This window comes from Anopheles arabiensis, chromosome 2 (genome assembly GCF_016920715.1).
Source record: "Anopheles arabiensis isolate DONGOLA chromosome 2, AaraD3, whole genome shotgun sequence".
Lineage (NCBI taxonomy): Eukaryota > Metazoa > Arthropoda > Insecta > Diptera > Culicidae > Anopheles > Anopheles arabiensis.
This window is the reverse complement of record NC_053517.1, coordinates 110765567-110789619: the sequence shown is the minus strand read 5'-3', so window position 1 is coordinate 110789619 and position 24053 is coordinate 110765567. Positions and strand designations below refer to the sequence as shown.

The 24053-nt window shown below is 48.5% G+C and overlaps 1 protein-coding gene across 10 annotated transcripts in view; it reads right to left on the bottom strand.

Annotated features, from left to right (window-relative positions):
• Positions 1-2894: 2894 nt before the first annotated feature.
• LOC120894519 (myocyte-specific enhancer factor 2) overlaps positions 2895-24053 on the bottom strand; it is a 52868-nt gene continuing 31709 nt past the window's right edge. For 2 of the 10 annotated variants that reach the window (XM_040297152.1, XM_040297155.1), the window contains 8 exons: positions 9791-10416; positions 9515-9718; positions 8657-8984; positions 8426-8578; positions 7139-7281; positions 6843-7063; positions 6195-6667; positions 5821-6121 (listed from right to left, as the gene is read on the bottom strand). In XM_040297152.1, coding sequence (XP_040153086.1) covers positions 5949-6121; positions 6195-6667; positions 6843-7063; positions 7139-7281; positions 8426-8578; positions 8657-8984; positions 9515-9718; positions 9791-9844 — 1749 coding nt within the window. In that variant the 5' untranslated portion in view covers positions 9845-10416 and the 3' untranslated portion in view covers positions 5821-5948. Of the gene's footprint in view, positions 6122-6194; positions 6668-6842; positions 7064-7138; positions 7300-8425; positions 8579-8656; positions 8985-9514; positions 9719-9790; positions 10417-17888; positions 18463-21186; positions 21605-24053 lie in introns of those variants that run through there. The other 8 variants (XM_040297153.1, XM_040297162.1, XM_040297154.1 and 5 more) reach the window with 8 other exon arrangements.

Below are 24053 nucleotides of genomic sequence, written 5' to 3'. Positions count from 1 at the left end.
TTTCTGCTTGCACTCGCGGTGTGGCTATCAGGAATCGCAGGAAGAGATAGTTACTAATTAGTAAGGTTTTTCGATTTCGTATCTTTTTTGCGCGCGATCGCGTCGCGGTACGCGGAGGTTTGTTTCTTTTACACAATTTGGTTCATCAGGCTCGTTTCATAAGTGCTCGAAGATCGTCAGGTCATCGTGTCATGCAACAAGAATGGGAACGTTTTTTTTTGTTTGTTTGTTTGTTGTGTGCAGTGCCTTCTTCTACCCAGTGGATTTGGAGCTTTTGTAACGCTTCCGTGTCCTCTTTCTACCGCCGGTGCTGGGCTGGTTTGAGAAGCGTTATCATCAAAACGGACATTTGCTTCCTCGTTTTTTTGTGGATTCGTGTGCTGCTCACTTTGCTGCGTTAATTGTGTTTATTCCCATTGTTTTTTTTGCACGGTAATTGTGTGAACTCTCTTTCAGTGTTAGACGTATCTGTCTTAGGACCTACACAGTGCGGTCCCATCCAACGACGGGAGACATGAAAAAGTATGGAGCTTTGAACTATTCTCTACAGCCTTTGGTTCAGCCAGGCAGCAAATGCACAAATATGAATATCAAAGATTCAACGCTCTGTTTAAGCCCTGTTTAAGCAACCCCGTGAAGGATTTGGTGGCATCTGGTGGCAAAATCTAACAAACGATAACACAATCTCTAATGGGCCGCCTTCCATTGAAAATCACAGGTTTAATTTGGGACAGGGAGGAAGTGACTGCGACGGGGGGATACAGGAGTTGGGGGGTGGGCGATTGCGTGTATGCCCAAAACTAGAATATTCTAGCCATCTGCAGGATCATATCCTTTTTGCAACAACACAACAGGATCAACAAGAGTAATTCTGAGGAAAAGGTGTAAATATTGTTCCATACTCTTGTGCTCTCCTCTTCCCTCGGCACGCTTTTGTTCCAAAGAAAAAGGAAAATTAGTTTTTCACCATTTTCCAATTTGCGTTACGTTTCCACTGTGTTATGGGGCCTGTGTTTTGCTTCTTCTTCTTCTTCTTGTTAGCTTCCTTTTCTTGTTTTGTGTTTCTTCTTAATTTCTTCATGTTTTGTACATAGGCACTGTGTTTAAGGCATCTACAAAGTGGAGGTAATAATTAACATTCATACAAATTTCGACGAATCGTGCTTCTGCTTATTGTTTTCATCTTTCCAAGTGAGTAGGGAAGGGGAGGGGGGCTGTTGGAGCTCCGCTTTTGGCTCTCTTTCTCTCCCGCTCTCTCTCGCTCTCTCTCTTCCTTTATCTTAGGTAGCCGCGGTGAAAGTTTTTGGAAGATGAATTGGCTATCGTTTCGCTGAAATAAAAACAGCGTCAGTTTTGTGTGTTTGTCTCGATTACTATTTGTGTTTTTGTGTGTTGTGTATGTTGCCGACTCTATCGAATTTTGAAAACGGGATGAAGGAAGGTGCAATAAACCGTAACAAAATAAGGGGGGTGTTTCGAGAGCAGATGCAGCAGGGTGGGGTAGATAGTAAATGTGTGTCCTCTCTACAGCTTCCTCTAGCACACACGGTGCACCTCTTCATCATTTCTGGTTAATTTGATGAGCAATTTTTCCATCCTGTTTTTGTCTCTCTCTCTCACACACACACGAATACTCATACACACATCCACGCGCGCACACTAATTCACAGACGCACATATCGTTCACTTTAAACAGGGGTTTTCAAAACTTCGGTAATTTCGGAGTTTTTCTCTTGCCACTACTGTCACTCCGTCGCCATGTTTGCTATGCTTTGTGCCATGTTATGCTCCCCATATCGCTCTCTTTTTTGAGTGGCAAACTTCGATCTTCGCTGGAGGGATTCTTTTTGACAACGCTACGCAATGTACGCATTTCTAGAGCGGTTGGAACTGGTTTCACTAAGCATAATGCAACCCCTGCTGCGTAATAATGTACAGTCAGCCATTTTCTACCTACCATGCACGGCATCTTCTCTCCCTCTCGATTGGCCATTCTACTACAAAGCCACCGACCGACTGACTACACAAATCGTCGTTGCACACTCAACACCCTGTATCGCTTGTGCCGCCTTCCGCCTGTGGTGGGATCATGTTAGCATTGAAGCATTTGAAAGCATTCTCTCTACAGCAGCTGTGTGTCCGCACAGAGAGCTTTGGAAAAGGATATGAACTGAAAACAATAAATAAGTAAATTAATAAATATAATTGGCAAAAAAACAAGATACTTACAAAACAAGGAGGAAAAACCAAAACGAAACAACATAAAACAAACAAATCATATTCAAGAAATCAAAGACTAATCTTTACTGTCTCACATTCTTTTCAACGTGTTCTGCCACATTTTTTCTTTAAATCCGTTTGCTTGGGAGCGAGATGCATCGTGACGCGTTCACACACACAAAAAGACTGGAAAGGAAGAAAACACTATTCTCAACCTACGCGGAAGTATACGAGCAGCAGCAGTAGCAGTAGCAGCACAGTCAGTAGTAACCCCGCTGAACTGCAACACACTTTCTTCCAACACACGTGCATGCCCTTTGGGGACCATCTTCGGTCGTCATTGCCTTTTTTATGTTTTTGTTTGGAAGACGCACACGAACCGGTGCTTGTTAATGGCATCTTCCCTCCTAATCGCCCTTGCCTAATGGGGCTTGACCACGCGCGTGTTCTTCGCTGGCTAACTGTGTGGGTTTGTTTGTCTCTGCTGTTCGTTTTTCGTTCCTACACAATATACAATATTTCATACGAATGAAAGTGAAATGAGTGGATGGTTTGCTGGAGTACATCACTCCAAAAACTCAGCGCAACACACGCACACACACACACACATGAAGCGGGGGGATGGTTCAATGTGATAGAATCAGATTAAGAAAAAAAAAGAGTTTAAAACACGGTTGGCAAACACGGGTGTAGCCCCCCTAACACTTTGTTGTTACACGGTAGTAGTTAATAGAGTAATAGATCAAATAAATATCATTCTTTGTAGCACTAGCCTAAACCTAAGCTGATCTCACCCCGTCCGGCTGCTTCACCGTGTCTCCCCCAAAAAACCCCAATTAACTTATCCAACTCTCTCCGGTAGTACTTGTACTACCCTTCATACTACACACTATAGCCAACTAGGCTACTACTACTTGTACTACTGCCTACTAAAAGGGATTCTACTATTGCACGCACTGGCGGTTTCCGCTAGCGAATACGGCGACACAATGCGTTCACACGTACGTTTGAACGTGAAAGCGGTAAAACAAATAAAACAAATTCAAAAACTTACAAAACTATCTTGCACCGGGGCGTGTGTTGCGTCGTTTCAACGCGTTTCGTTCCGCTTGCCGTTTTGCCTAAGCAGCGAAACGCATCCCATACCGAAACCCCCTGATCTGGATGCTTTTTTTGTTTGTTTGATGTCTGATCGTCTGAGGGACAATGGTGTATGTCTGTAGTGTGTTTTTGCATGTTTTTCCTAAACAATAAGAAAATAGTACCTACACGAGTTTTTAAAACAAAAAAAGAACAAACCGTACACAAAACTAAAAGGATGAAACCGGGGGAGGGAAGTAAGCAAACGAAGGAAGGAAAAGAACATAGCTAACGAACAATGAAAACAAAAAATCATAAGCTACACAACATACACAGAAAACGGTATTACATATCTACCGGCGGACACAGACAATGTGTGTATATGAGTGGCCTGCAATACTCTCCACCCCTTTTCCAGCCTTCCTTCCTTCCTTCCCTGGCCGACGCTTTGACTGACTTTTTTGTTTTGTTTTACTACTAAGGCTAAATTGTTTTGTCCTGCGACATGTCTCCGATCATGTCATCATCATCATCCGGCGGCAATTTGCAGCATAATATGCTTTCTGTACTATGCTGCAGTGTTTTTGTTCTTCTTCTCACTTTTCCACCTTTTTTTTGCTATCGTAAAATATACAGAGACGTTATCCTATTAATGGCACACAAACTAGGTTTCTTCTTTTTTTCTTTTTTTACGCTTTTGTTTTGCTTTGCTTTAGTACGTTTTATGCTACCATGCTCTCTCTTCCTTCGCTTTCGGTTGCTGCTGTGCACACCGCTTGGTTTTGTTTTCTCCTTGGTTTCTTCTTCTTCTTCTTCTTCTTCTTCTTTTTTTGCACTACATGAAATATCTAGTCCTATTTCCTACTACGTAGACGGGTTTTTTCTCTCTTATTTGTTCCTTGTCTCTAATTGCAGCAAATCAACTGTTTTGAAATAGCTATTTGGGTTCTTCTCTTCACCGTTTTATGCTTTTCACTTTACAATTTACAGCTTGGATGATTGTAGCATTAGGTATTTATATTGTTTTGTGTTCCCCTTTTCATCCTTTTCCATACTTTGTATAGACTTTTCTTGCCATCTCATGGTTGTTTTTTTTCTCCCTCATCTACCTCAGAATTGGCAACACCAGAAGCACACAGCTTTATATACTAGTTTTGTACGATCATTGTCGTAGTAGTAGTAGTAGTAGTGGGGCCAATTTGAATCGTTTGACAGCTTCATATTATGTTTGATATGTTTGGCTCGGGACTAATGCCAATTTGTAACCCTGCGTTCTCCCTGCTGGCCACTGCGACTGCTCATAAGTCAACATCAATCTACACCGATCTCGCGCACGGAATAGGGCTGGTGAACGATGAGATTTTTGAAAAGCTAACAAACACCGTCACATCCAGATAGAAAGTAGAGGATCCAACATGCAACGCTGGGGTGATGGTGGGTGTTGGGAAGCGGGGCCTGTCCTCTGTGGCCGCGCACAATAAGCTGGAAGATTCGCTGAGCATTTGGAGCGAGCGAGCGGTAGTGAAACCAATCGTTGCCACGGCCTTTCCTCTTATATGTGTCACTGGGAAGAACATACAATATGGCCACAACCTCACATACAGATACACATATACAACCACACACACACACGCACACTCAAACTTATACAATCGTAAGGGAATTGTTTGAAGGATCGTGTATGGCGAGAGATAAACGTTCTCGCGAGGTTTTTCACGGCTCCATCTCCCGCATCCACGCATCCTTCCATGCTCTCTTGCCAGCTTTCTACTATTCTTCTATCCAATGAATCTCAGCCCCTGAATTGACGTTTTACAATCATCGATAGCTCTACTCTTCTCTTCCCAAACGTAGGAGCAGCAACGGGCAAGTGTAGCGATTCCTGTAACCTCTCTCCTCTCTCTCTTTCTCCCTCTGTTTTACTTTCTTCTTAACGATAATGACTTCTCCTCAACATTGACTTCAGTAACTATAATATCTCATGTCTTCTGTGGACACTGTGTGCCGGGTGTTGGCTTAAGCTCTCGGTGGTGCACCTCAGGTCGGTCGGGCGTACCTCAGTAGTGCTGCTGCATCGCTGTTGCCTGCGACTGCCCGTCAACGGAACCGGACGGACCGGGCGTTACACCCGGCGAGGGCGAATGACTTCCCTGCAGATGCTTCGGCTCGCTGCTGTTGCTGTTGTGGTTGTGATATGGTGACGTGGGCTGACTCGAGTAGCCATGGTTACTGTTGTTGCCGCTGCTTCCAGCATGATGCTGCTGCTGCTGATGATGCTGATGATGCTGTTGCTGCACATGATGATGATGATGATGATGGTGTTGATTATAGAAGGGATGCAAGAGTTGGGACGAATGTTGTTGTTGCTGCTGCTGATGGTGGAGCTGTTGCTGCTGCTGCAGATGATGATGATGATGATACTGGTGCGCACTGCCACCGTGACCGTGCAGATGCTGGTGAAGCTTATGCGTAAAGTTGGCCACACTGCTGCTGCCCATCCCGCCGTCGCTGGTATTGCTACCGTCCGCATCCGATATTACCACCACGTGGTTTGAGTTGTCGTCCAGGTAGCATGCCGAACCGTCCGCTCCACGATTGCCGCTGCCTGCACCACCGCCGCCACCGCCGCCGCCGCCAGTCTTTAGGGGCTATGTGGCCCAACCCTCCGATATTCTTGGTCTTTTATGTGCCTGGGCGGTGGGGGCGTCGTACTCGGGCAGATGGCTACCGCCCGTACTGAGATGCCGGATGTCCACCGGGGAGGGTGCGTTCGTTGGCGTCACGGAACCTGCCAGGTGCCCACCGATAGGCATATAAGAGTCTGCGTTAAACATTGGATCAGTGTTCGAAATATAAGCCGCGCTGCGTACTACTACTACTACAAACACACTTACCCGGTGTCGGCGTTAGATGGCCGGTCGAGGAAGGTCGCGAATGTATCAGATGGGAGTGGTTCAGGTTCGCTCCTAGTGAGCTCGTCCCCGCACCACCGCCGCCGCCGCCACCTCCTCCACCTCCCGTCACAACCACATTGCCCATGGCGGTCAGCTGCTGGGCGCCGTTCTGTTGCTGACTGTTGCCGCTTCCATTGTTGTTACTGTTGTTGCCGCTGTTCGCATTGACACCCGTCGCCGTGGAGGACGCGCCGCCACCGCTCGCCGACTGGACGCCATTTGCGCCCGGTGCCGAACCGCTTGCCCCGCTGCTACTGCCACCACCAGGCGCGCCACCGTGATGGTGGGAGGTGTTGTGGTGGTCCCGGGGCGGTGAGATCGGTTCCGCCTTAATCTTCACCGACAGTGGCGAAGTCGACGGCGGGGGCGTACTGTTCGACACAGCTAGATGGGGCAAACCGCTGAAAAGTATTCTGAGTAAGTTCAACGCCCATTAACGCACCAAATGCCTAATCACACACAGACACAGACACATACGCACATCCATTCGAGATGGAACGTTCGCACCACACACACATAACCCTCTCCCAACGAGCACATATAGTTTTTGTTTTTGTGTTTGTTTGTTTGTGGCTTGTATATAGCTACCTCGAGTGCTGGAGACTGCCCATGGCGGCGGCTGCGGCTGCCGCGGACGTGTTTTGGCTGTGACTGGATGCCGCACTCCACGGGCCGATCATGATGTCGGGGTTGAGCGAAAAGTCCTGCGCACCGAACGAGCCGAGCGTGGTGGTATAGTTGGTGAGTCCCGGTATCGGTGTCTGCAGTGCCACGACCGGCGTGTTTAAATTCGTCTGTTGCCGCGTGTGCTGGAAGGATGACGAGAACGGTCACTGATTAGTCACTGTCGCTAAGAATGATCACTGCATCAAACAACGACTTACTTCCACGTATGAAATGTCATCTGCCGTGATGGTCGGATTCATCGGGGCCGGTATCACTACCCGCAACGACCGCGAACCGGAGCTGCCACTGCCACCCGACGGGCTTTGCTTGATCGTTTGCACTGCATTATCGAAATGGAACTCTGTTTGAAAGTACGATACTTGACGATTACTGTTGTTACTACTTGTGCTTACTATTTCCATTTTTCGCTTTACTTTTAACGCTCTCTCCCACAAACACACACACTCTCCGCACTCCGGTGAGTCTTTCCAGCCCACCAAGAGGAGAGTAGTGTGCCATTCGGTTAGTGTATCATGTATCGCAACTCGCAAAACATTCCATGTTGTAAAACGCAGACCAGAAAGCTAAACTAGCGCAATAAGTAACAGTGCAACTCTGTTGTTGTTCATTAGAATCATTAGTGTATGGATAAACGCTATTAACAAACACGCACACACACACGCACACACAAAGAAAAGGCGGGAAGAAAGCGCTCCCCCACACGCATGCAAGTTGATCGTTAAAACAGCGCTCGCGTCACCCACACACACCCACATTTGTGTGAGTTGTGAGCTTTTCCACAGGGGAACACTACTACAGCTACTTCTACAGGGGAAGGGGTAAGGAAGCAACACAGCAAACGTACGAGGAAGGTCGGTTTCCTATTGCCGCAATCATTATTTATCCGCGTCATGCACGATATCCTACTGTTTTGCGTCCTAACACTTTGATCTATCGTTACGCAGAAACAAACACACACACTCGAATGCAAATAATGGCAAGCGTAATGTGTGCATCGGACGCTGGGAGTTTTTTTAAATGCATTTCCGGTTGCACTCTGCCGCAGAGCAACTCCCCCGATGACCCTTGAACTTTTTAGCGCCGATATTAATAGATTTGCATTAACGACTTTCTTTTTCTGCATTTTTTCTGCCGAAGTGCGCGAAGCTAACTGCATCATAATTGCAATGTCACGCTATGTATGTGCGCTTGACATTATGGGCGAGTTTCGCGAGCTCGTTGGAATCGGAATTGAATTAAGAGACTTTTGCCCCGCCGGAAGTGTGGTGGCGCGTTCATTTTCATTTTTCCATCCAGATCCCACAGAAGTGTGCACAGTTTTGCTGTTTTAAAAAGGTTCTTTTATCACAGCTCCGCTTGTCCGCACTCGCCCGAGAGGTTGTGTGGCTCGAGAGGTTAAAGGAAAGGAAGGTAATGGTAATAGCAGCACGCAAAAACACTCACACAATCGAGTTAATAAAAAAACGGGGGAAAACCATGCTTACTTTTGTTATGCGTGTTATGGGAGTTATTGTTATTGTTATGCGCCTGATGAGAGCCAATACCTGGACTCGGACCGGGACTGGGAGATCCACCGAGGGGCGATGCCGAATGGGGATAGCCGTTTGACATTTCCAATATACCGCCGGAGGGATACACTGTAAAACAAGGGCAGAGAGAGGAAGATAGGATACACATTCGTTCGTTTCGGTTTCGAGTTCGGAGCTTAAACTTACCCGAATCCGTCTCGGAGCTGGAGGGCCGTGGACTAATACTATTGTGTGCCATCTGGGGGCTGCTCTGCAGCATCGAGTCGTTGTACGTGCCGATCACGGGCACCGACACCGGCACGGACACCGGCAGCGAGTAGCTGTTCGTCGCCATGTTGGGCCGGGCGCCGCCCGCCGTCAGCTGCTGGTTGCGCTGCATCATGATCTGAAAGTCCTCGTCGATCTTGTTGTACTTGGCCTCGGTGCGGGGCGTGAGCGTGTAGCTGTCCTCCGGTTCCGGCGAGTCCGGCGACATCGTGCCGTTTTTGTTTTCTTTCTGCGCGTTTACCTGCAACTGTAAGCAGACAGGCCTTACAAGAATACGGACCGGGTGGCTTTCGGCGAGACGCTTCCCACGCTTGGCATCACTGGTTGAAACCACAATATTACCGCACACAAAACCAGGCACAACAGAACAGAAAAAAACTGGCGCGCATTATGTTTTTGAAGCTTTTTTTTTTTGGAAAAAATGCACACATGCAAAAAAGGGGAACGGGAGATTGGAGCTGTTTTTGCTCGGGAAAGTGGTTTAAAGCTTTTTGTCTACTTTTGGTTTATACAGATAACTCTATCAAACTCTCTACTATGTTAGTGCTAACTGGGGGAAATCGAAATCTTTGCAGCAACGAGCGCGCAATTCCGTCCATTGCGACGGGGTTAGAAAAGCCAAAGGAAAAATATATGGAGAAACGGGTATAAGAAGGTGTAAAACAGAATGCAACCACTCGCAACAACACGCAACAACGTACGCACGCCCGACAGTGCAGTAATAAACGGGTTCGGTCAATGAGGTCAAAAGGTCAGCAGTCACACCGTTAGAGGTACCTCAATAATGTTCTTGTTCGTCAGCGACTCGTGCGGCTCGTTGTACTCGGTGTACTTCAGCAGCACCTTGTCCATGTCCGTGCTGGCGTACTGGTACAGCTTGTTGCTGCTGCTGAAGATGATCAGCGCAATCTCGCAGTCGCACAGCACCGACAGCTCGTACGCCTTCTTCATCACGCCAAACTTGCGCTTGTTGAACGTCACCTATAAGAGAGCACACCGGGTTAGGAGAGGTGTTTCGGAAGATCTTGTCGGGTGTGTGGGTGTGTGTCTTACCTGCCGGTTCCGTTCGTCCGTTATCCTGGAAATCTGTATCTTTTTCCGTCCCATCGTGAGTGTGTTGCTCTGGGCCGGCTATTCTGGCTGCTTCCTGTTCGCTATCTAGACGTCCGGCGGTTCGGCCGTAACTGAACGCTTCCCGACACTGGTTCTGGTTGTGGAGAAGAGGTTGCGTACTGTCTCCTCTCTCTCTCTATCTCTCTCTCTTCTCCACCGGATAAAAGTGTTGTCTTTCTTGCTCTTCTTTATGGCACAGGTTGGTGTGTAAGTACTAGTGCGCTACACTACTCCGCAAATCCGCTAGAACTAATGATACCGCATCACCCACTACTACTAGTAGCTAGGGCTAGGGCGCGTGCTGGACTGTGCAGCTATTGAAAAGCTCCTTCCTGGTGTGACCACCTGGGGACAGGTTTCTGTTCCTGGGTCAAGATCAAGGGCGCCCTGCTGTGCCCCCTGCTCCCCCTCTTTGTGCTGTTGAGCGCGGTTACGCTGACGTGTGGCACTCGCGGTTCGGGCACTCCGTCGTCGTCTCTATGCCATGCAGGCGCATTTAGAATGCACTATCGGTGACCACTTGGTCGAAGCGTTGCAGCACTAAGACGACACACAAGCACGTTGCGCTGCAAAAAAAGGAAGGAAGAGAAGAAGAGAAAAACACACATGAATAAATAGAAACGCGTGCGCCCATTTATACTGCCGATTGTTGGAGCTTGGCAGGGAAGCGAATTTGCATGTGCATATGCATAAGTACATTTGTCCGTGTTTTCCCCAAGCTGTTTAGAAAGTTTTTTGCTTCCACCTTGCCACTCCCTGCTGTTGCCTACTGCAGATCATAAACATTCGATGTCGTGTGACATTTTTAAAAGCATACTTACAGGGGCAACACCACAGCAAATGGAAAGGGAAGGAAAACAGCGGTAGCATAAACGGTGGTATAAAGAGGATTTAAATGCGAAACAAAGGGCAAAGGATTGAAACTGCAGCAATCGCATTGTGTTTTCACGGGGCCACACCACCATTGGTCATATGAATTTAGCAGTCGTTCCCTTTGTTTCGCCACTCACTTCTACAACAACAACAGCAACAACAACACACAGTAGAGGCAGAATTTATGCGAGCTTTTCCCAGCGCGCACGCGAATTCCACCAGCCTACTCAGGTCGGTTGTTAGGGGAGGGTCAATGGGAAAGGACCAGCCAGCTGGTTTGATTTCCAGAACCTTGGCAAACGATGGCGTTTTTCTCGCCCCACCGACGGCCTACTGCACACACGTTGCCACGCGAATATTTGCATATGTTTTGCTCACTCACACTCTCTTTCCATACGATTGTGTTTAGCTCTTTTCCCCCCACCGAAGGGCCAAGGTGAAGAGAGCAATAATAACAGCACCGACCGGGGACACATAAAAAACAACAACGTGGAAAACATACACACACACACAGAACTTCCCAAACTAATCGATACGTTAATACCACCGTGTTCCTTCTTGAAGGATATGGAATTGAAGTTTCCCCACCCTCAACACGGTAGGTTCAATTCCCATTCGCCTGTGCCTGTCATCATGTGAAACCGGCATGGCATGGTCGATGATGTGTCGATGGCTACACTACGCATGGCACTGGAGCCCCCCGGAATGGCGGTCCCGCAACGGTGCTAACTAATAATTCAAATCCAAACCCGCCCTGGGGGTCTGCCTGGCCGATAATTATTGCTAAATTGATTGTCGCTTGTTTTCACGTCGTGATGCCAGTGTTCGTACAACAGCGGCTGTGCACAAATCTGGAATTCTAGACACGAATGAGTTTGTCAATTGTTGACTGTTACGATTTGCACCGTACGAGAGGGAGAGAGCGATGAAGTGGAACTTTGATGGAGTTGTTTCAGTTCAGGCTGAAGACACAAGTATCGCGTGTGAACTGTGAGCCAGAACACCGAAAACCAATCACCACATCGTCCAGACAGGGCGTAGTTTCTTGTGCCAACAATAATCTTAACAAATGGTGTCCGTTAGGTCTGCAGACGATAGGAAATTGGAACGATCTTTCTCAGACAAGTTTTAAAAATTGATAAAAATCACAAAATGATTCTGGTTCTATTGGGAGACAAACACACACACACACATACAGTAAATTGCACACTTATGCTGTGACGACAAGCATAAGTGGAGCACAGATACACAGGATGCCAGTAGATGATCTGGCCAAGAGTGCCATCTCCCCCACCCACCGCGACCAACGGCGCATATCGACACAAAGCGGCAAGAACGGGCCCCGGGACCAGCAAAAGTACAACCGAATGTGTTGGTTGTGGTACAACGGGGGAGAGGGGGATAGGGAGGAGAGTACAGCTCTTTCTTGCTACGACGGACGAACGATGAAGACGATGAAGACGACGACAACGACGCGCGTTTTTGGCACCGTTCCGATGTTAGGTAAGATGCCTTCTCGTCGGACACACGGACACGGCGCGCGCGAGGAAAAACATCATCCCACTTTCCTGCTGACTCGCTGGCTTTCCTACCTAATCTACCCAAGGGGAGGCAACTATCCTGTGATGGCAGAAGGAAAACATCAACCGCAAACCTTTCGGTATGATGTGAGTAACTGATAAGGTTATTTTGTGTGGAAAGACAGTATTGTTTAAGAAAAAGTATTGTAATAGAACCTTGAGCAGACATTTAAAGGCTTACTACCACACAGATCTCGCTTGGATCGCTGGGCAGTGAAGGGTTCAGCCGAGAGAGAGCAAACGATCAGCCAATTGCCTCCCAACAGACCAAGACGGGTACGCCACACAACCCCAACGCCACATATCCCCGCGTGTCACACTCGTGACTTTTCCGAGTTGTCAACGGTGTCGCTACAGCTCCGTGCCATTCCACACACCGCACACCACACCACCGTGTGTGACAGTTTCGCTCCACGACGTTCTCGCTCGAGAATGCTGTGTCTATGTATCCGCGCCGTGTGTGTGTGTGTGAGTGTGTGTCTGTAACCTCCACACCTTGGGGAAAAGGTAGGAAAGGGATTTTAGTCAACGGAACGGAAAGCGAACGCTTTTCCAGATGAAACCTTCTCGACCGCACCGACGAAGACGACAAACCCGTCACGGTTGTGTCTGCTGCTGCTGCTACTGTCGACGACGACGATGGACGACAAGGAGTGGTTTTTCTTTTCGTTTTTCTTGAAGAAGTTTCGTTCTTTTTCCTTCTTTTATCTTTTTTTGCACATTTCCACCGCCAAGAAAGCGCTGTTCTGGATTGATTTAGAGACATTCGTGATTTCGCTCGACTCGCTATCTTCCCCTCCTCCGCTTCCCTGCTTTGCTGATAGCGATTCCATGTCACATTCAATTGACCCCTCTCTTTCTCCTGTCCTTTGAGCATTGCTCGTACTTAGTCTGCATCTGATCCTTCTGCTGAGGTAAAACACAACGTGGCAAGCTGCCAAGCGCTGTTCACGACGTTTCCTTTCCAAATTCCTCACGCTCCGGCTCAGGCTCGCTGCTGGCGGGCGCGTGAAGGAGCCCGTAATCGATTGAATGTGACTTTTTCTTTTCTTCTGCGTTATTTAATCCCTTCTTGCCCTTGCCTTGCCGTCCCACGGGAATGGAAAAGCCAAACCGACGCGGACATCAGAGTTCGATCAAGCAGCAGCATCTTTCAACTCGCGATCGCGATGATCGTGTGAAAAAAAGGTTACACGCAGCAGCGCACGTTTTCTGCAATGATCGTCGTCGTCTTGCGGGAAGAAAAACACAATCCCAGCGCAGCGGGGTTTCTTCTACATGTGATCGTCTTTTTCTCGCTCGAGCCGTTCACCCCACAAAACCACACACAGGAAAGGCGCGCGCGCGCGGCCATTTGTTTGAAGGTGTGTTGGTGATGGTACAAGCGCGCTTGGTGTGGTACATAAATCGAATGGAAAACCGATGGAAAACAACAACACACTCACACAGAAAGTGTACGATCGTCTCCTCTGGGTGGGATGGCACACGGCGGGAAAGCAAGAAAATCAGTTCGTAACGCGGTGTGGCATGAATCTGCTCTCCTCCCAACAAACATTTACCGCCCCATCAGACCCCCACGATCGCCCCCCACCCAATTTCCCCAACTAATGCCTTCGTCGTGTACATAAACACAAACACAACGGCGTGTTTTTGCTTCACCGTGTGGGATGTGAACGATCGCCACCACCATCACCACCACCATCACCGCCGCCATTACAGCTCAGCGCATCACAATTTCCTTCGCGCGCGCTTGAGAAATTCAAAAACATCTCCCTCCCCACGGCACTTCTTCAACGCTCCCCTTTTTTCAGTCGGAAAATTCACGCAAAACCTGACTCAGTTTTTCAGCCGCAAGATTTTTTCGTGCTGCCCTTTGCTTACTTCCCTCTCCTTTGCATTTCAGCTTCACATTGCTAGACGGCTCTACACTTTATGGCGTCTCGTTTCGCTCTTCCCTTTGCTTTCTTGCTCTCTCCCTCTCTCTCAAACCCTCACAATCTCATGCCTGCTCTCCCTCCACTCGTGTTTCTCGGGAGACGGATCGTATTCGGTTGCAGCTGTCGGCGGTGGTGCTGCTGCTACGCTGATCTTTGTACTCGGCGAAAGCGACAACATACGGCTCTCCACCCTGTGCATTAGTCGTAGAAGAAGAGGAATAAAAAACCCAACAACCACACACACACACACAGAACACAACATTGCGCGCGCGGAAGACGAGCCGCGCACTGTGGTAGCGCCTTTGCGCTTAAGTCACCTATGCGCTCGTTCCGCCGTTGGCTCGTGCGCACATACACACGGTGAGGCGACGACAGCGGAGACGGTGACGGTTGTAAAGATTCTTTCCGTTTGTTTTATTGTGTGTCTTTCTGTGTGTGTGTGTGTGTGTGCGACTGTGTGTTAATGCTGCGAGGAAAATTTATCCCAACAGCACAGCGCGGAACGCACAACGGAATGGTACCGCCCTAGGTCCCCCCTCCCTCTCCCCGACAGACCTCACCTTTCGTGCAGGAAAACATTAAGCGTGCAAGGGGGGAGGGGGGGGGGAATAACGGGGAAAGCCGAACCGAAAGTACGTTTGACGAAATGTCTTCAAGAAGAAGAGTGCGATACACTGCCGTAAATGCGGCGTAAGTCTCCCGGCACGGGACGGATGGAAGAACGACCCCAGCCAGAGAGAGAGGGGTAGAGAGAGAGACGGAGAGGAAGGGCAAAAGGCAAGAAAAATGGACAAGTCAACCGACGTTAATGTCTGAAATGAACGAAATGAAACCCCCACTGTCCCGTTGCCCCGCTGCCTCCATCTGCCTGCCTTCCTTCCTTCCTTCCTTCCTTTACGTTCCGGTCTGTAGGCGCGGGATGAAACATTTTATCTCCGCTCGAGCCGAAAACGTGGAAAAAGAGTTTTCCTCTGTCTCCCTCGACCCCGACCGTTCGGAGGTTTTGTTTTTGCTCGTCCCGCGGCCCCGGCACCCGGCCCCCCACTTCCTGTCTTTGGGTTCTTTATCGTCTTAACAAACGACAGAGAGGGAGCACCCCCGAACCAACGGACCCATCATCGGAAAAAGGCGGGGGATACAATTGCCTTTGCCGTACATTCATCTTTACAGCCATCCATCCATCCATCAACTGTGAACGGCTCCATCCATCTCGACAACAGCGGCTCGACTATCCGCCCTTAACTTGCCCACCCAAAAAGCCCCTAAAGCGCACCTCGCCGTTTCGACGCGTTTTCTGTCGACTCGAGGCGTTGTGCCCGGTCTCTTCGGCCCGGTTGGTTGGGACACTGTTAGCAAACAGACACTGCAGATCTCTGTGTAATAAATATTAGGGTTGTAATATTTTATATACAAATGTGCAAATCACAACGACAGTCCTGTACCCTGTACCGAGAAATTTGAAACACTGCCTGCGCTAATGGAGGCGCCCGGTCGTTTCTGAGATAAATGGAGGCGCCTTGTACCTTTCATAATTTGGCACACTTTTAGCTGATTGCTTGGATGTGAGGAATGTTTTCCCCCCAAAAGAACCAACGAAACGGTTCATTTTCAATCTTGTCCCAAAATAAAAACAAAACTCCCGATAAGCTTTAACTGCCGATGCTGATTAAAAAATGTTCCCGTATTCAATTATAATATTTCACCCACACAAAACTCTCGATTGATTGCTAGTAGAGCTTTCCACAGATTTTCCAAAGGCAATCGCAAGCCCAAGCCCAAGAAGAACTGCCTTTATTTCTTTGTAAATCGTGCCTTCTTTTCAAGAACATGCAAAATGTATAATCCGCAAAAAAATCTGCTCTCAGCGTCCGGTTTTTTCCCTAATCTTTGTTCCTTCCTGTCCGCCCCGCTAGCAATTCCAACAACGAGACGAGGTGCTACAATAAGCTCTTCGATGATGCTAAAGCTCGGGGATTAAGGCCGTTAACGATAACTCGCAAGGACGGCTTTAGTTTGGTTGCTTACGTTTTGAAAATTTGCACTCTCGAGCGCCCTCTGCCTGTGTGTGTGTGCGTGTTTCTGTCTATCGATTCGACCGTCCTTCGCCTTCAACCTTCAAAACCTTCAACCAGCGAGCGACGACGTCAAGGATCCCGGGAGGGCACGGTATAACCTATAAGAACGCGACCGGTTACCGGTCGGTAAAGCTGTTCGCTCTACAGCTGTTCCACCACCACCACCATCATCATGATGGTTGTCCATAATCCTAACCTCAACCACATGCCCTCTCGCTCTCTCCTTCTCTGTCTTCCCAGTTGTTTAGCGAGACCGAGGCACGACCTTCAAGTGCCACGGGGTAAAGAGCCATTTTCTTACCCTGCTAGGTAGTGCAGTGGCCGACCCGACAACTGCACAAGATTCACGACCACTTCCTCCACGCAAGCCACACACACACACACACACATATGCCGGCGGCCGGAAACATGAACAGCGGGGAAATACGGGAAATATGCTGTAAATTTCCATTATGCTTTCAAATAGCACCATATCCGCCCCTGGGACGGGAAGGTTTTACCGGAGTTCGACTTTTCCCACACACAACCACCCACCCACCCCCTCCAACCACCCAGTACCAGGGCGGATGTGGAAGCGACTCACTCTGGTGGGGTCGCACGCTCCACGAGTGCGTTCGAACGGGACGCAAAATGTCGAAACGAATGTAAAAGAAAGAGAAATTGAAAGAGAGAACAACGATCGCAAGCCTCGGCTGCTCGGCAAAATGGAAGGATATGCGCCTCATCGCGCTAGTGGCGAAGCGCAAACAACCGTCCCGAAAGTCACAGACACACACACATACACACACAGTCACACAGAGACACATTCACAATCCAGAGTCTACTGAGACCTTTTCGGAAGAAGGCGGCGAGATCTTTTGACTTTCGCGACGAAAGAAGCCGGAAGCCGGTTTTGGGTTTCGCTTCTTCCTTCCACAAACTGCCAACCCAGGGCGAAAGGTGAAGATTTTGCAGCATTTATTAGCGTGATTGGGGCTGTGTTTTGAATGAAGGGTGAAGCAAAGTTTCTCCAACAAATTAAATTTCATAAAAAAGAATTATGAGCCGTACGAAACATAGGGCGCTTCAAACACAAAAAAGAGAGAGAAAGCACCACGTCCTTTGTGTGTGCGTGTGGAACGAAGACAACAATGAACATACACACACATACACCACCCGGCATACAATACAGCCCAGTCCACCACACGCTGAAGGTCATCACAATTGATTATTTATGCTGGCCTTCCCCCTTGGAAAATCCGTTGCTTTCGGCGGGAGAGGGCGAACGAGCGGACACGCAGCGAGTTAGAAAAGAATGAAAAAATAACGATTTTTCATCCGTAACCTTCCATCCTTCCTCCACTCCGACCGACCATTCTTCTCCTGTTGCATGTTTTTTCCCCTTCTTCTTCTTCAAGACCCCCAGAAGCTCGCTTTGGCGTAGTTCATTCAATGACTCCTGTTGCTCCTTTGTGGTTTCACACAATGCTTCTGTTGTGTCTACCTCCTTCGTCGCATCAACATCATCAACCAACTCAACAACCAACCAGTGTTGTCTGTTTTGTGGTGCCTTTTTCCTATTGCTTTTCATTACCTGTCTCTCTCTCTTTCTCTCCTTCTCTCTGTCCTCGGTAGGCTGTGTCCAGTTGCCTGTTCCACGCGCCGCTATTATGCAACGTCGGTGGTGATGGTACGTAACAGCGCTAGTCGAGGTACTCGGCCGAGCGACTTCTGCAATGCCATGACGAACTACTACTGCCACTGTTGCCCCGTTGCGTGCTAAGCGTGTAGTGGTGACTACTGCCAGGTGATGATTGACATCCTCGTGGCTTTTTTCTGTGTGTGTATGTGTTTGTTGCCGGGAGGACACTGCTCAGAACAGAACAGCCAAGGGGGGTAAGAGGTAGCTGACGTCTTCTCGCCGCCTCGCGAACACGTCAACACAGTTCTTGTGTAGTATATCTTCTTCTGCGGGAGCGGTTGTTCCGTTTCACTTTAGCACAAATTAACACTTTCAAATCGTTTGATGCCAGAACAAAACAAAAAACGCCACCAGCTACACAGCCACACTCGACAACCCGTCGAAGTTCGAATAAATAATTAATACCAGAGCAGTTCAGGCGCTGTGTTCAGAGTGTTGCTGCCGGAGAGCTTGTAAAGCAGCACGACTGTAAAGAAACAGCATAAGCACATCATTAAACACACGCACGCACACACTCTTCCTAGAATTAGGCACCGACGCAACAGCCACTTTGAAGCGAAGTTCTCTGCCACACAACTTTTCGCTTTGACGTGTAATAATTTCCCTCCCAAAGTTTTAATCCTTATCCACCACAAACCCTCCACCCTTCCCTCGGCTTAGAGAACCTTCCCAATTAACACACAGGAACGCACATAGAGACACACACACATGCGTCACAGTTCTTGCGTTCGTTGGCTTCAACACGGGAGGCGATCCATTTCTCTTTCCTTGGCGGCTAATCCTTTCCTTGGCTTTGGCGCTTTCTCTCACACTCACAATAAGCTTCGCCTGAGGGTTGAACAGAACGAGGTTCGCGTTGTAACGACTGAGACACACGACTCTGCTGTTTGTGGCGGGCAAATTAATGGCCAAAATTGGATTCGATTCGATGGAGTTCGATTCGAGCGTAAAATTGGAAAGCTTCAAACTTCGTTGTTCCGTTAACAAAAGGAATTCCTTGATAAAGTATGCTCCTTCTTAAAGCTTCCATAATTTGTTATTACGAAGCTTAAACAAATGGCAAGCACTCTCTCAAACATCCACTAAACATGTCCCAAAAGTGGCACACCTTAGGTAGGATTATGGACGCCCGTTGGTCCTATTTTTATTTGCCAAAAGGGATTCCCCGAGCAATGTGTAAAATGCCGTCGGCGCATCAACAACGGTTCACAATAATGGACCTTCCTCAATAGCGTGGTGGTTGTTTGGGAGAGGGGGAGGGTGAAACACACACACAACCCAGACATTGGCATGAGTCTGACCCACTGGCAGACAGAGCGGAGGGGGCCAGAAATAGCCCCCGAGAAACTAATAATAATATCACACACGCATGCCAATAATAACCCCACAAAAGCCGGGGAGGACACCAAGGGGGTGTGTGTGTGTGTGGACAGGGAAGGTTCCCTGGTAGGTGGCTTTGATGGTGCAGCACAGTATCCGCGGTTCCATCATTCTCAGCATAAAAATTGCATACTACTTCCCCGCCACAGACCTTGACGGCCGCTGAGAGGATCTGGTCATGGGAGGCTCTCGCTCAGGTTTTGGTTTGTTGTTGAGTTTGTACGGTATGGCCACAAGACCCGCAAGTCTAGGATTATTTTTAGGGTTGGGATTTCCCTCCACACTATTCAGCATATTTTTAATCCACACCCGTCGTCTATCATTGGCCGTCTGGCAAGAGTTTGTTGTCGGCGATGCTTTTGAACCACGTGCTCTACTACTACGTGAGTTCTTTTGAACAGTTCTTAGCAAAAAAAGGAATAGAGGATCATTTCGCTTTCTATCTTGCTAACATTTAAAGGAATTAAGATCTTAATGGCATACTAAACGAGAAGAGATCTTCTTCTCCACGATGTGACATTACAGGGTTTCCCACGATTTATTGGTCAGTTCCCATGATTTATTGGTGCGTTCCCACGATTTTTTGGTCGTATCCTATAGATTTTTGGTTCGTTCCCATATTTTATTGGTATTTTCCAATTGGATATCAATACAATTGGACCAACAAATTCTGGGAAACGACCAAAAAATCGTGGGAACGCACCAAAAAAATATCGGAACCCACCAAAAATTGATGGGAACCAACCAATAAATCGTGGGAAACCCTGTAAAATGTTGTTGTGCGTGTTTGTTTGCACACGAGATAGCTCCACACGATCTGTAAAACGGGGTTCTCCAAATGTCTGCCACAGAGTTTATTATTCCATCCTTCCTCTCCAGCACACCGAATATTTGCACTTCCTACCATTCAAGGTTCCCACCAACTGCGCTCCCCCTCGACCAAGGGTAGATCTTCTCCTATCGCTTCTTTTTTTACGATCCATAGATAAGCTTCTGTCACCGGATGGACACACGCTCTCTTCGCTCTTGTCTGCTGATAAACGAACAGATGCAAAACTCCACGCCGGTCACGCCGTGACGCTATTGTTTGGTGACCCTTGCTTTAGCAGCCTTTCTAACACGCCCGCGAACCCTCGAAGATGATCAGAACACCCATCTCCAAGGCGGGAAGGCGGGTTGTTGTCGTCACTCTGTCTTGCTGAAACATGTCAGATTGTTCGGTTCTTCAATCTCCGAAAACCGAACCGGCACATACAGATCAATGGAACCCCGGACCATTTTCGTTAAGCTCTTTGCTGCCCGTGTTGTTTGCCGTATGCAAACAATCTCGTCCTCTACCTCCTCTACCTCTCTCTCTCTCTATCACCTCACCGAGTTCCGACGGGCGCCAGGCTAGACACGGCGCTTTCGACTGTGTGTGTTTTTTTAATTCGTTGTTGACATATTTGCATCACAACACAGAGAGACTGACAAAGGCGGACGCACGACGACGACAGAGATCTATCTCTCGCACTCAATCGCACAAACGCGGAAGGGGGAGGGGGGGGCAAAGGGTAGGTGGGTGGGAAGGTGTGTGCCCGTGCGGAATGGTCCGCGACAAAAACCTTCGACGACGCTGGCTGCTGCCTTTTAGCTGCTTATTTGATTATTTTGCTGCTTCACTCCCAATTCTCACATTCGCGGACTGCACACACTTTATCGCGCATCCCCCCGGCGCGGAGACCCACCAAAACGTTATCGCTCACACGACCATAGACACACACACACACATACATGAACACACAAATGAGGGGTACCAAACCATACACACCACAAGCGAAGAAGACCACGCGCCGCGCGTCACGGTTTTAGCAAATGCTGCTCTCTGTGTGTTTTTTGCCTTCGTTGGGCTACGCACGGACTCTACTTGTCCGTCCGCCCGTCCGTTGGTCCGGGTGTTTTTGGCGGATTACGGATTTTCACGTCACTTTTCGCGAATGTTAGCGCACCGCACACGAGAGAAACCGGCCATCATCACTACTGCTGTCTGCTGTGCTAGATGCAAACACACACACTCTCTCTCCTTCTCTCTATTTTTCTCTGTATATTGCAACGGTCACAGTAGCAACAGCAGCAGCAGCAGCAGGACCACCACACAACACCACCACCAAAGGGCAAAAAAACCGAACGGGGCCTGGGCCAGCCGCACACAACACAAAAAGCACGTCCGTACCGTACGCGTTACGATCCCAGAGTGAGCCGCGTGGGTGAGAGCGATGTGCCTCACAGCTGCCCGTGTGTGTGGCGGTGAACCGAGTTGAGCGAACCGAGCCGAGCAGAGCGCAAAGAGTGCTACGCGAGTGAGAAGTGAGAGAGCGCGTTACGGCGCGCTGTTAGATAGAAATTTCTGGCATTTCTATGGGAGAGCGAAATCTACGCTCTCTTTCGCTCTTTTGCTTGCACCGCACGCGTCGTCATTAGCACCACTATCGGTGATGTGTTTGATCATCTTCTTATCACCGTGCCAAGCGATGAGCGCGGACAGCGCGTGAGGTGAGAATGAGCTGTGATTCACCGTGAGCACCGTCTCTCGCTATCGTTCGTCCCTTAGTTAGCTCTTTAAGATGTTCGTGCATACATTTTAATTGATTATAATGGTTGTTTAATAGACCATTTCAACATACAACAAGTACAAACGTTACATTGATGTCAGAATTAGTATTAACAAAAGGTGTACGGAAAGGAGAAGCTGAGGAATGAGGGAAAATTCCATCAATTTGCACATATCCTCACACTCTACCATATACACAGAGCTCACAAGGTACATATGTTCTAAAACCTCGTGCAAGTCCTTCATTCCTTCCTTTTCTCACACAATTCCACTTTCACACGTGCGTTCGTCGCTTTCGCTCTCGCACTATCTCTCTCTCTCTCTCGCTCGCTCTGTGCTGTGTGTGAAGGAATGCGCATACAGACAGTCGCTGGGAGAGGAAAATCAGTGCAAAAGCAACCGCTGAAGCGAATCGAAACCAATTCGAAACGCAACTGAGCTCTTGAAAAGGAAAAAGAAGGAAGATGATGGATGATAAATGATGAAACGAAATGCAAACATGGTTTCGAGGAAGGAAGACACACGGCGAGTGCATCCTGTGTGAAACAACAACAACACACACACACACAGCACAGATACATTGAACCCTCTCCGTCGCTCTTTAGCTCTCCGAGTTTTGCCATTTATGGTGCTGCTATTTCTCGTTCAGTTTTCCCAATTTTCCTTCCGTGAGATCTCTCCAGCTGTAAGTGAGCGCTGCTCTCTCTCTCTCTCTCTCTCTCTCGGCTCACCTTACCTACCTCCGTCCGTTCACTATCGCGCGTGCAACTTGCATTCGTTGCAGGAGAAACATACACTTTCCCGTTTTTTCCTTCATATTTTCATATTCTCTCTTTCTCTCTCTCTCTCTCTGTGTTTCGCTTGCTCTCTTGACTGTTGCAATGCGCGAGCGAAGGAAATGCGTGCACGATGGCAACACACACACACCGTCGTCCCACTCACTCGCGCTCACGGGAAGAAAATGGGAGGAAAATGATTTGTGAGCAGCATATGTTTCGATCATTTGTCACTCCATGTGGTGGTGATAAATTATGTGCGTGTTTGTCTGCACCTCGATGTCCATCTTCTTCTTTTTCCTCTTCTTCGTTCCCTCGTTGCCTTGCCTTTCTTGCTTCACAGCTATCCCTCATTTCAAACCAGGAACCGCCGAGGGGGCTGTTGGCTTTGCTATGTTTCGTGCATCCTCAACCGCTCCAGCGGTCTCTCTTGATTCCTCTGTCTCCCTTTCTCTCTCTATGTCTCATACCTCTGTGGTTGTGATGTGTTGTTTTTTCTTCCATTTACCTTCCCATCACTATTGATTGTCTGCTTCCATTCTTTACCCATAGTTCGCTTTTGATTACAAAAAAACACACACACACTTCAACTGCACACGAGTTCGATCGGTGGAGACAACGAAGCGTGGTAGTGATATGGGGGGGAGGGGTTTAAAATAATACAAAACTAAATGGAGACGCACGGTAGGCCACACGCGTTGCGTTCACGTGGGCGCCCGCTTTTCAATAAACCCCACGCGTGGCATCAAATGGATGGCACAAAGCGCAAAGAGAAAAGCAGAGGCAAAGGCAACAGCAAGAGAGAAAAAAACGCACGCACACGGGTTCTTCTTTAAGCGCGCTCCATTGGGCCATTTGTATTGTGCGCTTGGCGGGTATGCCACTCTTTGCCTCCCCCAATGGCCTCCTCCAGACGCCGGCGAAGTGGAACGGCAAAATATGGACTATCAGCATCACGGGAGGCCGACACAGCGGCCAAGCAAAAAAAGAAAAGAAAAGAAGAAAAAGCCGCCACCAGGAAAATCCGCTCGTGGCAAAATGCCGAGTACGAACGAAGCGGTTAAATATTTAACCAAATACACAGCAATCGATAACAGAGCAGAACGCAACCAGCCGCTGCTGATTCCCAGCGCCTTCTTCCATCCGCCTGGACGTTGCGAGAAGTCTCACAAGACAACAATTCTCCTCTCCACCCCCACACAAACACACACACACACGCGCGAACATAATAGACCTCCTTCCTTGGGGGATGTGTATGTCTATCTATCTAAATTAGAATGGAAAAGACACACCTGACCAACATTAGTGCCG